General features: G+C 41.7%; 1 protein-coding gene and 1 long non-coding RNA gene across 13 annotated transcripts in view; one reads left to right on the top strand and one right to left on the bottom strand.

Moving 5' to 3' along the window:
* Positions 1-11,563: 11,563 nt before the first annotated feature.
* ZMIZ1 (zinc finger MIZ-type containing 1) overlaps positions 11,564-16,458 on the bottom strand; it is a 1,043,290-nt gene continuing 1,038,395 nt past the window's right edge. For 7 of the 12 annotated variants that reach the window (XM_033942165.1, XM_033942170.1, XM_033942169.1 and 4 more), the window contains one exon: positions 13,152-13,259. In XM_033942165.1, the coding sequence (XP_033798056.1) occupies positions 13,152-13,259 (108 nt within the window). Of the gene's footprint in view, positions 13,260-16,458 lie in introns of all 12 variants that reach the window. The other 5 variants (XM_033942175.1, XM_033942176.1, XM_033942168.1 and 2 more) reach the window with 1 other exon arrangement.
* On the top strand, positions 11,971-13,895 carry LOC117359420. The gene is made up of 2 exons (XR_004539226.1): positions 11,971-12,109; positions 12,996-13,895. It is a non-coding gene; the product is annotated as an uncharacterized LOC117359420 (long non-coding RNA).

Consider the following 16,458-nt stretch of genomic DNA (forward strand, 5'->3'; position numbering starts at 1 on the left):
CCACATACCCTAGGTACGCCACTGGATGGGATAGAAAGTAAATTAAACAAATAAATACCAGGTTGTTCCATTGTCCCTAAGAGAACATACTTAAACCATACAAAATGAATGTTTCATTGTACTCATGTATGCACTGAAATGTTGAGTCAGTTAAGTGACTGAAAGGACAAATATTAAAAGTTACATAAATATAATTAGCTAATGCAGAATTGTTTATACTATGTGATCTGTTCTAGCATGATTTTGTGATTAACAGCTGAACCAAGAAGATTATTTGCATAAGATCAGCTGACCATTCATGCATAAATAAACCTGACCAGACTAACCTGAAATGTTACTGATCCTGGTAAGGCTAATGCAGAAAGAAAGAAAGAACCTCTCTCCCACCACACACACACACACCTTTTACAAAACCATGATAGTGGTTTTTAGTGCAGGCTGAATACTCTGCGCTGCTCCCAGCACTCATAGAGTTCATACGAGTGTTGGGAGCAGCGCAGAGCATTCAGCGTGCTGGCCTGTGCTAAAATCCGCTATTGAGGTTTTGTAAAAGGGGGGGGGGGGGATAGTTAATTTAGTATGATATCTGCTTACCATACATAGGGCCTTCTTTGCAGAAGGGTGGGTTGAAATGCCTGTTGAGATAGAGAATCACATTTTTCTCAAATTCAGATTGTCAGTTTTGATATCTCAAACATTGTGGTTTGCTTTACAACATTATGGTCCCGATTCATACTGTGAAATTCTACAAGAGAGATGTATACTGGAAAACAGTAGATGTAATATTCAAAAAGGTTTAAGAACATAAGAATTGCCGCTGCTGGGTCAGACCAGTGGTCCACCGTGCCCAGCAGTCCACTCACGTGGCGGCTCTAAATGAGTCCAGCCTCACCTGCGTACGTTCCAGTTTAGCAGGAACTTGTCCAACTTTGTCTTGAATCCCTGGAGGGTGTTTTCCCCTATGACAGATTCCGGAAGAGCGTTCTAGTTTTCCACCACTTCCTTACGTTTGTACGGAATCTACCCCTTTCAACTTTAGAGAGTGCCCTCTCTTCTCCCTACCTTGGAGAGGGTAAACAACCAATCTTTATCCACTAAGTCTATTCCCTTCATTATTTTGAATGTTTCGATCATATCCCCTCTCAGTCTCCTCTGTTCAAGGGAGAAGAAGCCAAGACCCCCAGTTTAACAGGGAATTAGAGTCTCTTGCCTGGTTAAACCATGCTTACCAGACTTTGAGGGGATATTTATTGGAGAGGATATTCAGTGGCATCTAACTGGGTACTGCTGTTCAATATCTCCTCGCTGCTACAGCATTGTCTGCAGTGGCAAAATGGTCTTAGGCCAGAGTTGGAGTAGTCTTGGGAGTTATATCAGTGCTGGTCCTACATGAGTAGAGACCCCCTAGATAGCCATACCCGCATAGCTTCTGGGTACCACTTCTGACCTTGATATTCAATGCTGGTGCCCAGGCATGGCATGGCATGGCATTGAATATCCAGATATAATTAAACCACAGTGGTAAGCATGTTAAGAAGCTCACTGCCGCTAGCTGAATAGCAACTGGAATGAATTTATCAGTCAAATTAGCCACTTCTACATGCTCTGTACATGCAGGCAAGTTAAAATCGACATGGTAACATGAGCTACCCTCTGCTTTTAAAATCTGCATGACATTACACTTTAAAGTTTAAATGTTAAATATAGTGCAACCATATAGTGCAACAATATAGTGCAACAATATAGTGCAACAATATAGTGCAACAATATAGTGCAACAATATAGTGCAACCATGGTAACATTGGCATATGAAGTAGAGAGCTGCACGGGAACGGGGACGACGGGAATCCCGCGGGACCCGCGGGCATCCCGCGGGTTCTCCCTTTGGGTCACGGGGATCCCGTGGGGACGCCCCTAGGGTCGCGGGGATCCCGTGGGGACGCCCCCTAGGGTCGCGGGGATCCCGTGGGGACGCCTCCGAGGGTCGCGGGGTTCCTGCAGGGCTGGATGTACTCAGTCGCGCGGCTCTTCACTCTACCTTCTCTGCTTGCAGCACAGAGCCGAACGGAAGTCTTCCCGACGTCAGCGCTGACGTCGGAGGGGAGGGAGGGCTTAAACAAAGCTGGATGTACTCAGTCGCGCGGCTCTTCTCCCTACCTTCTCTGCTTGCAGCACAGAGCCGAACGGAAGTCTTCCCGACGTCAGCGCTGATGTCGGAGGGGAGGGAGGGCTTAAACAAAGCCCTCCCTCCCTCCCACGTCAGCGCTGACGTCGGGAAGACTTCCGTTTGGCTCTGTGCTGCAGGCAGTGCAGGTAAGGAGGAGAGTAGCCTCGCGGTTCGAGTGGCTACCAAGGGAGGGGGCGGTCCGCCCCGCCACACCCCGCCCCGGTTGCAGCACAGCCGGCCAGGTCCCCTTACTTTTGTGGCACTTCCCCGACCGACAACAGCCCCGGTCCGACAATCCTCCCTGCCCTGTAGCCGCGAATCTAAATTATCTTCTTACAGCAGCTGTAATAAGGTAATTTAGATTCGCAGTTAAGGGCAGGGAAGTTTGTCGGACCGGGGCTGTTGTCAGTCGGTCGGGGAAGTGCCACAAAAGTAAGGGGACCTGGCCGGCTGTACTGCACCCGGGGCGGTAGAGAAGGAGTGGGGAGAAGGACGCTGAAAGGCCATGGGGAAGACGGGAGGAGGGGGGGAAGGACTCTGAAAGCACTTGAAGACAGAGGAGGGAGAAGGACGCTGAAAGCACATGGGGAATACAAAGGGGTGGAGAAGGACGCTGTAAGGCCATGGGAAGGGCGGGGGGGGGGTGAAGGAATCTGAAAGCACTTGTGGAAGACAGAGGGGGGAGAAGGATGCTGAAAGCACATGGGGAAGACAAAGGGGTGGAGAAGGATGCTGAAAGGACATGGGGAAGACAAAGGGGTGGAGAAGGACGCTGAAAGGCCATGGGAAGGGTGGGGGGGGGAAGGACTCTGAAAGCACTTGTGGAAGACAGAGGGGGGAGAAGGATGCTGAAAGCACATGGGGAAGACAAAGGGGTGGAGAAGGACGCTGAAAGGACATGGGGAAGACGGGGGGGGGGGTGGAGAAGGACGCTGAAAGGCCATGGGGAAGACAGAGAGGGAGAAGGATGCTGAAAGGACATGGGGAAGCAGAGGGGGGAGAAGGACACTGAAAGCACATGTGGAAGACAGAGGGGGGAGAAGGACGCTGACAGGACATGGGGAAGATGGGGGGGAGAAGGACGCTGAAAGGAAATGGGGAAGAGAGAGTAGGGAGAAGACACTGGCAGGGAAGAAGACAGATGCCAGACTATGGGGGAGCGGAGAGAAGAAGATGGGTGCCAGACCAATTTGGAAGGGGGAAGAAAGGGAGAGGCACAGTAACAGAGCAAATGGAAGATGCAGAAGGAAGAGAGACAGTGGATGGAAGGAATTGAATGAGAACATGAGGAAAGCAGAAACCAGGCAACAAAGGTAGGAAAAGAATTATATTTCTTTTTTTTTATTTTGCTTCAGGATAAAGTAGTATATTAGTTGTGTTGATAAAAATTTATAAACATTAGAGGCTCTGGTAGAAACCCATTTGCAAAGTATGTATTCTTCCCAATTAATATTTTCAAATTAATAAAGTCTTTTTGCTTATTTGTAAATGGGTTTCTACCAGAGCCTTTAATTCAGTAGCATAATTAAATGAAATAACTATTTCTGAAGTTTATATGGACGGGCGGGGACAGAGGGGATTCCTCGCGGGGACGGGTGGGGACGGAGGGGATTCCTCGCGGGGACGGGTGGGGACGGAGGGATTCCTCACGGGGACGGGTGGGGACGGAGGGATTCCTCATGGGGACGGGTGGGGACGGAGGGATTCCTCACGGGGACGGGTGGGGACGGGTGGGACTTTGGCGGGGACGGGTGGGATTTCTGTCCCCGCGCAACTCTCTAATATGAAGCATTCAGGTTTCTCTATACTAACCCTCCAAACACAGGAACAAAAAAAAGGGCTGGTTTGCACATGGAACTCCCTTCCCCCCTCCAAAGATGCACAATTAGTCTCTTTGCTCAGCCCTCTTTCCCATTCACACATCAGAGTGCTTTAGTGTCTGAGTTTGCATATCAGTGGCTTTATTTTGAAATTGCTAACTCTAATTGGCAAAGGAAAAACTCTTCCTCTTTCTGATGAATTCATAGAGACATTTTAGAAAAGTGAAAAGGGGGTGGGGGACTAGGGAATCTATTTTTTTTTTTTTTTAATCTTTATTGATTTTCAAACAACCATAGTGCAAAGCATATAATAGTACAAGAAAAGCACTTGAACTCATAAATATGACTAAACAATCATTTTGGGCTCCTTATACGAAGCTGCATTAATGTTTTAACGCATGTAATAGTGCATGCTAATTTGCCAGCCATGGTAGTTTTTCGGCTAGCCCGGGGGTTAGTGCGCGCTAAAAAGGTGTGTGTGATAAAGCCTCTAATGCAGCTTTGTAAAAGGAGCCAACCCTCCCACCCACTTAATTAATAATCAAATAATAATAAAATTACATAACTGTTAATACTTCTAAAACTTTTAATAATTTTATCCAATTTAAAATACCCAAGTAATTTCCACCCTGGATGTTTATAATGAAATGACCAAAAATAAGATCAATCCTTTATAATTTATCAATGGCTCCCAAACTTTCAAAAATTTTCTACAATTTCCCTGCTGTACAGCCAACACACACTCCATTTAAAAAATATGGCACAAAGATTCCCACCAAAAGTTGTAATTCGACCTATCCCAGTTTTGCCAATTTCTCAAAATCAGTTGTATAGCAACCCCTGTCATTATAAAAAGAAGTTTATTAGTGTGAGATGAAATTTGACTTTTAGCTCTCATCACTGTGCCAAACAAAACCGTATCATACGTTAAAGCTACTGGATTTTCTAATAATTTATTTATTTGATCCCAAATGGATCTCCAAAATTTGAGAATCAGTGGACTAGGGAATCTATTGATTACATAGAGGAATGTGCTCAAAAAGCCTTTCCTATGTAATGGGGGTGGGGGGAAGTAAGGCTAGGGCTCTCAAGGCCTGTAATACTGTTTTAAGGACAGTTATTGGGTTCCTGATGGAACTATCAATGGTAGGTATAGGAACTAGAAGGTAGAGGATCCCTATGTTTGAACAGGTATGTAGTGTTTTGAAGGAGCTGAAATTTGTTTGGCTTGCAAGCTAACATTTAATTTAGAGTCTGATTAAGATTACTGTATATGAAATATCTGGTGACTTCTATAATTGAAGTTCAAAATCCTTTAGTGAGCATAGTAAGAGTTCCTTCAAGGCTTTTCCCATGTGTAAAACATGTTTTACATGTTAAAAAAACATCTCATAGGACATTGCACACATAAAAAGTGAATACTTTTACATGATCTGTGTATAGGCATTCCAAGTGGAGTAGTTTGGGAAGGATTGAGATGCAGTTGCAATAAAATAGGTGTGTAGAACAAAGAGTAGACCAAACGAGTACATGGAGCAAAAAGTAAGCTAATGTCACATGTGCCTGACGTGGCCACGTTTTCGCCCGAGGGCTGCGTCAGATGCAAAACTGAAGAGGAAAAGCAGACAGCAAGGGCTCCTTTTATGAAGGTGCACTAGCGGTTTTAGCGTGCGCTACATTGCCCTACATGCTAACGCCTCCATAAAGCTGGCGTATTTTCTGTGTATTGTGGGGTTAGCACGTGCTAATCTTCAGCGCGCACTAAAAACGCTAGCGCACTTTCGTAAAACAATCCAGAGTATTCAAATATTTTAAAAAAAAGTACTTCACACTGGTACAGAAATTCAGCAGCAGTAGTCCTGCTACAATACTCCAACCATTTCCTATGGAACTACTGTTGCTGAATTTTTGTACCAGTGAGAAGGATTATTTTTAATGTTTGGATTGTTTGGTAAGCTGTTATACTAGAGAGAAGCTTGCTGTCTGTTTTTTCCTCTTTAGTTTTGCCTTTGACGCAGCCCTCGGGCGAAACATGGCCACGTCAGGCGCATGTGCCATTAAATTACTTTTTGCTCCATCCACTCATTTTGGTCTGCTCTTTGTTCTATATTTGAATCATCGCAGATCATCTGCCTTTCTTACGTCCCTTTAATAAAATAGGTGTGTACATGCACAAGTTCCTACCTTCAGAGCAAATGTAAATTTGTAAGAATTTCTGTCTTATTAGCGCTAGTTGTGATAGTCTCTTTTATTTAGGTACCTACATAATAGGCATCTTTGTGAACGTTTCAGATAAGCACTGCTATAAAATTACTTACTGAAACATTTTCAAGCAAGTCTGTACGATATCACAAAAAAGACATTAAATTAAATCTAAATGTATTCTTCAGGCCTATTTATATCCCTGGTGGGAGCATTGGAGGCAGGAGTGAAGCCCACTTGTCTCTGCCCCTATTGGCGACAGCCTCATAGTACCACTGTATTGAGCTGTCCTAAACTGCCAGCTCCTAAACATAAGAACATAAGCAGTGCCTCCGCCGGGTCAGACCATAGGTCCATCCTGCCCAGCAGTCCGCTCCCGCGGCGGCCCAAACAGTTCACGACCTGTCTAAATCACCAGAAGGGGCCCCATGCCTCCTTGGTTTCCTAATTGAGTCCTATCTTCCTATCAAAGTCCTAGCCCTCCGGTCTTGCACCTGCACTACCTTGTTGGGTTTCTACATTTATTTTCTGGTTAGCTTTCTCAGTTAGCTTTCTCAGTATCCCATGATCCCTTTATCCCTCAGGAATCCATCCAGTCTCTGTTTGAATCCCTGTACCGTACTCTGCCTGATCACTTCCTCCGGTAGCGCATTCCAAGTGTCCATGACCCTCTGGGTGAAAAAAAACTTCCTTGCATTCGTTTTGAACCTATCTCCCTTCAGTTTCTCCGAATGCCCCCTCGTACCTGTTGTCCCCTTCAGCCTGAAGAATCTGTCCCTATCCACCCTCTCTATGCCCCTCATGATTTTGAAGGTCTCTATCATATCACCCCTGAGCCTCCTTTTTTCCAGAGAGAAGAGTCCCAGCCTATCCAACCTCTCAGCATATGGGTAGTGTTCCAGCCCTCTTACCAGTTTCGTTGCTCTCCTTTGGACTCTCTCAAGTACCTCCATGTCTCTCTTGAGGTACGGCGACCAATATTGAACGCAGTATTCCAGATGCGGACGCACCATCGCTCGATACAGTGGCATGATGACTTCCCGCGTCCTGGTAGTTATGCCCCTCTTTATGATGCCCAGCATCCTGTTGGCTTTTTTTGAGGCCGCTGCGCACTGTGCAGATGGCTTCAGTGATGCATCCACCAGCACACCCAAGTCTCTCTCAAGATTGCTTTCTCCCAACAATGCCCCCCCCCCCAATTTGTAGTTGAACAATGGGTTCTTTTTCCCTATATGCATAACCTTGCATTTTTCCACATTAAATCCTCCCCGCTTGTCCGTCACTGGATAAGTTGTGGCCACACGTTAAAGGACTTGAAGTGGCGTGTTCTAGATCGTATTATTGTAGGGTGGGAGGGTGGGAACACTGCCCGGAGGTTAAATCGATGTGAACTCCGGTGGATGTTCACTTTAGACACTATGTCCCCCAAGGGGCTTAATGAGTCTTCCGATTGGCTAGCTCAATCGGACCTTTAACTTCGTGCTGTCTCTTTAAATGCAGGCTAATCAGTTTTTAGTATGATCTGATGAGTTCCTCCTGGATATGTCATCATTCAGGCGGGGGGTTTTAAGTCCAGAGTTTGGACGCCGCGGCTTGTCTTTTGATAAGCTTAGCGGCGGTATGCAGAGTATGTTCACCTTAGTAGGTAAGCTAAGATATTGAAGCAATAGGAGAGTTATGATTTTAGTAGTAAAAAATTCTTTAGTGGAATGCTAATTATGATGTTTTTTTTGGTTTCAGCTTTCCCCATGTCGCCTTGACAAAGAACACGAAACACGTTGGCGTTCAGGGGAATGACATCAAGGCTGAAAGCTAAGTATTTATAATATAGCTCCAGCAGTAATAATGTCAAATAAGTAACAAAGTAACAAAGAAAAAGATAATAAGATAAAATTAAATAAAACAGAAAAAGAATTAACACGGAGGAGGAGGTACCGTGGAGTATATGAAGAGTGTATCCCCCTCAAACTTCATTGGTTTGTAGGGCTGTCTGATACCCCTTTCGGACCTCTTAATATACTCATTTTTTGGGTTTATTAGTCTGTGGACTCTGTGACTCTTTGGTTTCAAGCTATCAGAACTGCCAATAGTGCAGGCTGTGCTTAGTGGCCCTCAAGCGGAGGTGCTAAATGCACCTGACATCATGGCTGTTGTCTGTATAGGATGCAGCGGCACTCCCCCACTATCTGGTCATTCATCTGACAGATACCTAATATTCCTGATCCTAACCCGGCACCCCCTATCTGAATAAGACACCTATATGCTCTCAATCCCAACCTGACAAAGGAAACAATCTCTTCATATGTAAGGATGCCCCCTAGTGGTAGCACTGTAGGATTATCACTAGGGGTTATGGCAGCCATTTTGTATTGTGGCTGAGGTCCAGACAGGAGCAGAGAGTAACTGCTCCTGTCTGGAAATACTGGTCCACTAGGGAGCATCTCTAGCTAAGTCTCAGGGATGTTGGGGTAGGTCACTATTGCTACATGTGGGTGGGGTTTAAATTCAGGGGAGGAGCTAAGAAAAGAGGGTCTTTCTCATATCTACTATTTTTTGTTGATCCAAAGCACATATTGAGTTCTGCAATCACAATTTTTACAATAAAGGTTATCTGGATACTGAGCTCTGTTTATCCCACTTTTTTGGCTATTAATTTTTTTTTTCACCAACATCTAGAAAACTGTAGCATCAGGTTAATAGCTACCATAATGCAACTGTTGAAAAACATAGGGGTCCTTTTACTAAGGTGCGCTAGCCGATTTAGCGCATGCTATGGATGCATTAGCATTTAGCGCGTGCTAATATTTAAACGCGCAAAATCGGCTAGTGCGCCTTAGTAAAATAGGGGGATAGTTTCAGGTCCTTGACATTTTAACAATGAACACACAATGTTTTATAAAATTAAGACTTACAGAAGGCTGCTAACTAGAAAAATCTTGATTTTCCAAATTTATTTAGGAAAAAAAAACATGAGCAAATGAGATACTTCAGTGTTACAACAGAGTATATAAATGTGTAGCAATATTCAAATAATTTGATTTTTAAATACAAAATAACCACATGAACACCTAATATACAGGTTTCATCTGAATACATATTTATTAGATAAATATTAGGTTGTCACATCTAACTACATACAGTTTTGCAAGACTAAAAATCACAATTAGTTTTTTCTGACCAGTTTAAAATATGAAATGATTACATTGTACATACAATGTACAAACAAAAGACAATGGCCATTGTTGCATGTGTTAATTCAGATTGTACCTTTTTGTGATTCTCATCCGATTATGATATCAAAATTTTTTTTTTTACAAAGTATGGATTTGGTTACAATCTTTGTTTCTCTCTTGTATTATCCCCTTATTTTCTTCATTATTTCATAGCACCTTAAAAATACACAGGTGATAGACTAATACACTGATGCTAAATATTACATGTAGGTAAAAAAAAAAAAAAAGGTGTTTCTTTTCAAGAAGGGTCTGAGTATATTACATAAGTGAAACAAGTGTGGAGACATCACAAATGCTAACGAACAAGGATTCATTTTCCACACAGGATGTATCTGCAAGCCGTATTTTTTTTTTTTTAATTTTTTCTTTTTTGTAAAATACAAAAACAAACAATGCACATTCCAAGGAAAATGAATGCATTTTTGTTAAGATGTCTCTATTTATCATTTACATATGTACATGATGATGTCCCTTAGTTCTCCGCTACAGGCATTAAGGTGTCCCCATCTGTAAGTTCTCAATAATGCCTTTGGCAGCAGAGCTGTAGGTCTTGCTGGTTTTTTCCCAGATGGATTTCCAGAGAGAGAGAGAGAGAGAGTCAGGAGGGGCAGATAACAAAAACAGACTATCAGGAATCTGACACACTATTATTATTAAAGCTTACAAAAAAACTGAAACTGCAGTGAATTATTTTTGGTAGATCTTTTCCCCTCTTGTTTTAATCTGGCAGTGAACACTTCACAGTTAAATATTTTCCTCCATTAAATTATTACATCTATTTCAGTCTACTGTAGTTCTTCAGACAAAAAATGCTGCCATGTTTAGGCGGCTAAACTGGTGAAACCTAGAACTGTATATCAACTAGTCACCCACTCTTAAAGAAACTGCAGCTTCAGCGTCACATACCATAATCTATATCATACTTTCCTATAGTAATCTTTTCAATTTTATTATGTTGCAATGCAGGTTAGTCTTTAACCAAGGACAATTGAATGCAATTACATTTTGAATTTTCCCTTTAATCTTCTCTAGCAGGCACCTTTTACCTGCAGTGTTTCTGGTGTAGACTGCTCGTGTTCAGTTTAACTGAAGACTCAAAGCAGAGAGTTACTAATTCATACTGCTACTCAAGCAGAGATGGAAGGAAAATGATCTATGCAATTCCAATTACTGCAGTCAAATAAACCCAGTTCAACCCAAAAGGAAGATGAGTTTTACTGCTGTGATCAGTGATTAAATATCCAAGGGCAATGCAAAGTCCTTTTTATGTGACCTGCCCATGCAAATGACATCAAAACCTATGAATGGGTTGAGGGAGTACTGCAAACAGATGTATATGGCAAGCACATTATAGCTGAACAAAGGATCTCTCTCAGACACTGGCAATATCTCTACTATACTGTATTATATTAACGTATAGTTGAGTTACAATGAAGTATCTAACTCTGGGGGAAAAGGTCCTTTAGGCAGAAAAATACACAATTTCAAGTCTGCATACAAAACAACCCCACAGCTCTGAGCAATGCAAATGGTGCAAATGAATGCTCCCAAATTCCAGCAGTTAATCAGCTAATAATTATGTGTGTCAAGTGTGTATATATATATATATATATACATACATATACATATACACACACTCCTCAGTTTTGTGTATATTTCTTTTGCTATGGTTATGCTATGCATATCGTTTTATGTACTGCAAATTGGATCAATATGTTTGAGGTCATGGGCTAATTTATCACTAAAATACAAATATCCACCCCTCCAGAAAAAAACTCAAAACTAAACCAATGAAAAGGGGCTCCCGTATTCTGAAGAACCCTCAATTAAAAAGGGACACATGTTTATCAGACAAGGTATTTAGAAAACACCAAAGGATTACGAATCCAAGTCATGAAAATGTCAAATATTATCAAAGACATTACTAAAATATTCACAAAAATATTTACAATAGCAGGTTTTTTCCCTTTTAAAATAATTGATTTTGCATACTGAATAGCGCTTTCTTAAAATCCGTTAAAACTTGTAATAAGAAAGAAAACTGACGGTAACATTTCTAGAACCAGCTACAGTTCCTGTTCTGCTACCAAAAATAGAAGAAAGAAAATATTATTTCCTGTATAACCCACAGTGACTGTGACACTGCTGGCAGAATGAGGCATGCACAGCAGTAGTAAGAGTTTTTAATTCCTTTGTGTTTTTTTTTTCTTTTTTAAATTAAAAAAAATAGTAAAAGAATTTACAAATTCAACTTTGGTGAAAAAAGCAAATCCATACATGTCATGCCATTTACAGCACAGCGAAGAAAATATATGCATTAAGATGGGTATTAACAAAAAAATTTTTTTTTTTTTTGTTTTTATAGGAGGAAACTTAGCCAGCATTTCCACTTGAATTGTGGGTGTTGAAGGGGGGAATATTTTAAAAGTGGAGAAGAGCCAGATTTGATAACTGGGTAATAAAAGAGTACATTGCGCAAGGCTGGCGTATCCTTCAGGAGGACAAGGTTGGCACACATGCATGTCTTTACATGACAACTGTACATAACTTATCAGATAAAGAGAGGCAAACAGCACAAAGTGGGCACAGAAGCAACAAGAGCGGCTCATGCAGGAGAAGCAACCATACACGAAGCACAGACCACAGGGGCAAGACAGAGACTGTGGCACCAGGATCTATGGATGATGGTAAGAATATTCTAGCTAAGTTTTCACTTCTTTCTGTTCTATTATTGTTCAAAGTAAAAAAAGTGTCTCTCCTGGCAGCGGAAAGAACAGACTGGATAATATATAATTACATGTACAAAATAACCCCCCTCCCTCCGAAACCAAAATGCTTTCTGTCCATTCTCAATGCCCCTTTTTCCAGCTCATAAAAACTTTTGCCAGGAAAGATGTCATTTTGTCCATCATGCAGTGGGCTCTTCCCTGCTTCCACCGGTCTCCCATCTATTGATTTGTGTAGTGAACAGCTGAGGAAAGCTGTCAGCTCCTGAAGACGATTTTTTATTTTTCCCATCACATTTGACCCAAACAGCAAACCAAAAGAATCAGTTTCAAAGGTTTTTTCAAGTCTTTGCATCTGACTAAATGGATGCCGTCCCAAAAAAGGTAGAAAAATTTCCTGTGGTTTATACACATTGGTTGATGCTTAGAATGCCTGCATTTATAAACAGATAATTCCCTGTATGGCTCCCTGAATCACGTCTCCCAGATTTAGTTTTTTATTTCATGAAGTTGGGCTTTAATTCTCTCAACATTTAGTATTTTATATGATCAGATATGTTTATTCTTTATTCCTCAAACACGTCAGCAGTGGTCTGGAGACGTTATAGTTCAGAAGTAGAAGAACGCCGGTCAGGACATTTAGATACCTGGTCATCTAGGGCAGCTCTATCTATAATTTTTCTTGCTTTGCAACATGTTTACCAGTATGACTCTGTCTTCCGTCTACGTACAAATGTAAAAACATATATTTTCCACATTTGTATCACTATGTATGCATTCTTATGACATACTCATGTGGTGTTGAAGATATCTATCATATGTGTTCTCCATTTTCACATCCATGAAGTTTACAGAAACATGTCCTTGAGATGAAGGAATCCAAGTGTGCACCATTTGATTTATATCACCAAGTTTCGGTGAGAGACACAACGAGAGAATATTGGGGGATAGTATCTTCATTGTGTGGCTGCACCATACAACTTGAGTGGAGCATGTCAAGACTTCAGTTGTTCTCAAAGAGTGAAAGGAGGTCATCATTGCTATTGCTCGGCAAATCTGGTGGATCCAAGTAAGAAAGGAGCTCATCCGGGTTCGTGAGTTCTGGAAGTAGCTGGAAGACAAAGATACGAAAATTGAACAAGAACCTAAAAATATGTAGATGAAGGCTCATTTCACTACACACTTCAGTTATATGTATTCATATTAAATATGCAGATCTAGTCCTATGAATTCTACTCAACATTTTTTTTTTTTGTTCATAACAGGATAATGGAATGCATTCAAAATTTTCTCTCTAATCAAAGAATGAATAAAAGTACATTCTCTTAGTAATACCGCACACATTGTACTACCGTAATAATAATGCATCCTGGTTCACTGCCTGACTAATACTATACAAGTAATATTTTTGGTAGTCAGCAGTCCTTTACTAAACAGAATTCCACTGTTCCACTAATCTATCTTACTTTGTCCTCTACCCAGCCACTTCTCAGACTTATGGTAGTCTCTCTCTATTTAAGGACCCTGCTTTTGGAATAGAAACATAGAAACATTTCACTGTTTCATCCCCATGGAAATTTATCATGGACAAAATAATAATCACTAAAAGGACAGATGAATGCATTTTTTTTGTTGGCTGATTTAAATGTCAAGATCAGCATCTAAAAATCACTGACCATGAGGTTTAAATATTAACCTGTATATGTTGTATATGTTTTCCAAATTAAAGATGGTCCTCAACTATGAATCATTTGGATTGGCTTGTTAAATTCAAAAAATCAAGTTGTGAGTGTCCACTGGAGTCTAAAGAATTCAGCTTTATAGCAAAATTTTCTATTTTGTTGGCATATTATTTTATAAATTATTTTGGCATGGTGCACCAATACTGAAAGACAAAGAGGCCAAATCAATTTAAACTAAAATGCTGAACTCTTGTTCTATCGGCAAATAACCTTAGCTGGTGCACATTATCATAATGAAACCAGTTTTAATGCATAAGCTATAACTAGACTAACTTAATTATATACTGTGTTTTCCCGAAAATAAGCCCTAGCAAGATTTTTGGGGTAGGTCTTAATATAAGACCTACCCCAAAAATAAGCCCTAGTTAGATAGACACCCCCCCAAAGCCCCTCTCGAATGTCCCCGACTCTATCCCTCCTGACAATAGTGCTGCCCGATTCGCCGGTGGCAGCATTTTCCTCCCCTCTCACCCATCGCCTTGGCACAGCATCTTTCCATCCCTCCCATCCCCCCTGTGCTCCTAGTGAATCTAGGCTAATCATTTAACCCTCCATTGCCCTATGTACCATTGTTAAATTGAGCCCGCCAGGAGAGTACCTGATTACTATTCAATGTATTGTAAAGCGATTTGATATCTGCAGAAGAAAGGCAGTGTATCAAATAAAAATAAAAGTAAAATATAAGACTAACACTTAGATAAAGACACACAGCCCAAGATCTAGGTGTCATCGCAGACAAAACCGTGAAATCTTCCACCCAATGTGTACTTTTTCTGTGTGATTTACACAGGAATTAAACTCACATCCTCAGGATGCTGAGGCAGCTGCTCTATCCACTAGGCTACTCCTCGACTAACTCCTCTTGTATGAGGAAAGATTAATGAGGTTAGGGTTCTTCAGTTTGGAAAAGAGAGATGGCTGAGGAGAAATATGATTGAATGTTACAAAATCCTGAGTGGTGTAGAACAGGAACAAGTGAATCCATTTTTTACTCCATCAACAATTACAAAGACTAGGGATACCCTTGATTAAGTTACAGGGAAATACTTTTAAAACTAATAGGAGGAAATATTTTATTCACTCGGAGAATAGTTAAGCTCTGGAACACGTTGCTGGAGGATGTGGTAACAGCAGTTAACATAGTTGGTTCTTAAAAAGATTTGGACAAGTTCCTGGAGGAAAGGTAGCATGGAATGTTGCTGCCATTTGGATTTGTGCCATGTACTTGTGACCTGTATTGGAAACAGGATACTGGGCTAGATGGACCATTGGTCTGACTCAGTATGGCTACTCTTATGATAGAATACTTCTGTGACTTTTAGGGCTCCTTTTACCAGGTGCGCTAGCGTTTTTAGCGCGCGCTGCATTGCTGTGTGCGCTAGCCCCGCGCTACGTGCCAAAAACTAACGCCACTTCAATGGTGGCATCAGCGTCTAGCGTGCGTGGCAATGCAGCGTGCACTAAAACCGCTAGCGCAGCTTAGTAAAAGGAGCTCTAGCTGTTATAAAAGGGCAAATTCTATAAAAAGCACCCAAAAGTTAGGTGCCGATATAGGCACTGGTTCAGCGCGATTCAAGTAAAATTGTGTGCTGTTTAATGAATCACGCTGAGCGGCACCTATTTTGGAGGTGCCCAATAAATAGGCCAGCTCTAGGCACAGCTAAAAGTTAGGTACCTATGTGAGTGCTTAAGCACGCTTAAGAGCAGCAATTCTGAAACAAGGCGCCCAACATGTAGCCACGCCCACACCCAACGTGTATAGCGCCTATTTTTTTGAAGGCTGCCTAAATTTTTAGAGGCGCCTTATTGCAGAATCATGCTTTCTTGATAGGTGCCTAAATTTCAATTATTGCTGATTAAAAAGCTTAATTGAGCTTGTTAATCAATTTAGATAGGCACCTCTCTAGTTGGGCGCCTGCAAAATAGGTGCCTAACATTAGGTGCCAGTTACAGAATTTGGGCCAAAGTGCCAGAGTCAGTGGGACCTCTTTCCATTTAGATGGAGAGTTGTGCTTCTTTGATTTCCGTTGGAAGGGCTGTGAATGAGTGTTTGCATTTGAGTGCTTTAAAACCTCTACCACTGGTGTTTGTTTTCTTCCTCGGTGTGGTACACAGGTCCTGCTGGACTCTCCGGTCACCACAGGTTTATAAGGCCCTTGGTGACACTCTGGCCACAACAGGTAGGCTTATCAAGGGATAGGCCAAAGGCCAGCATTCATCCTCTCGAGGGTTGCCTATGGAGTTCTTGTCACCAAGAACTCAGAGTCTCTGTCCTCTTTTCCTGAGAATCATATACAGTAAGTAACCCCCTCATAGGAAATCGCCTCTTAGTCCTTAGGCTCAAAACAATTCTTGAGCATCTCTTCTCCCCTTCAAAATGGCCCTTTTTTCTGTTCTAATATGTAAATGAGTATGCAGATCAGTTAATCAAGTCCATTATAAATGCTTATCCTGTCTTTCCCATTCTTGAGGAAACAATACCCTGGGGAAAATATGGATAGCTTATTCCTGCCTCCACCTACCTAGTCTTCTGTCAGGATGAGTATCTCCCTATAGCAAGAGTTGGAA

The sequence above is a fragment of the Geotrypetes seraphini genome, chromosome 4, assembly GCF_902459505.1.
Source record: "Geotrypetes seraphini chromosome 4, aGeoSer1.1, whole genome shotgun sequence".
Lineage (NCBI taxonomy): Eukaryota > Metazoa > Chordata > Amphibia > Gymnophiona > Dermophiidae > Geotrypetes > Geotrypetes seraphini.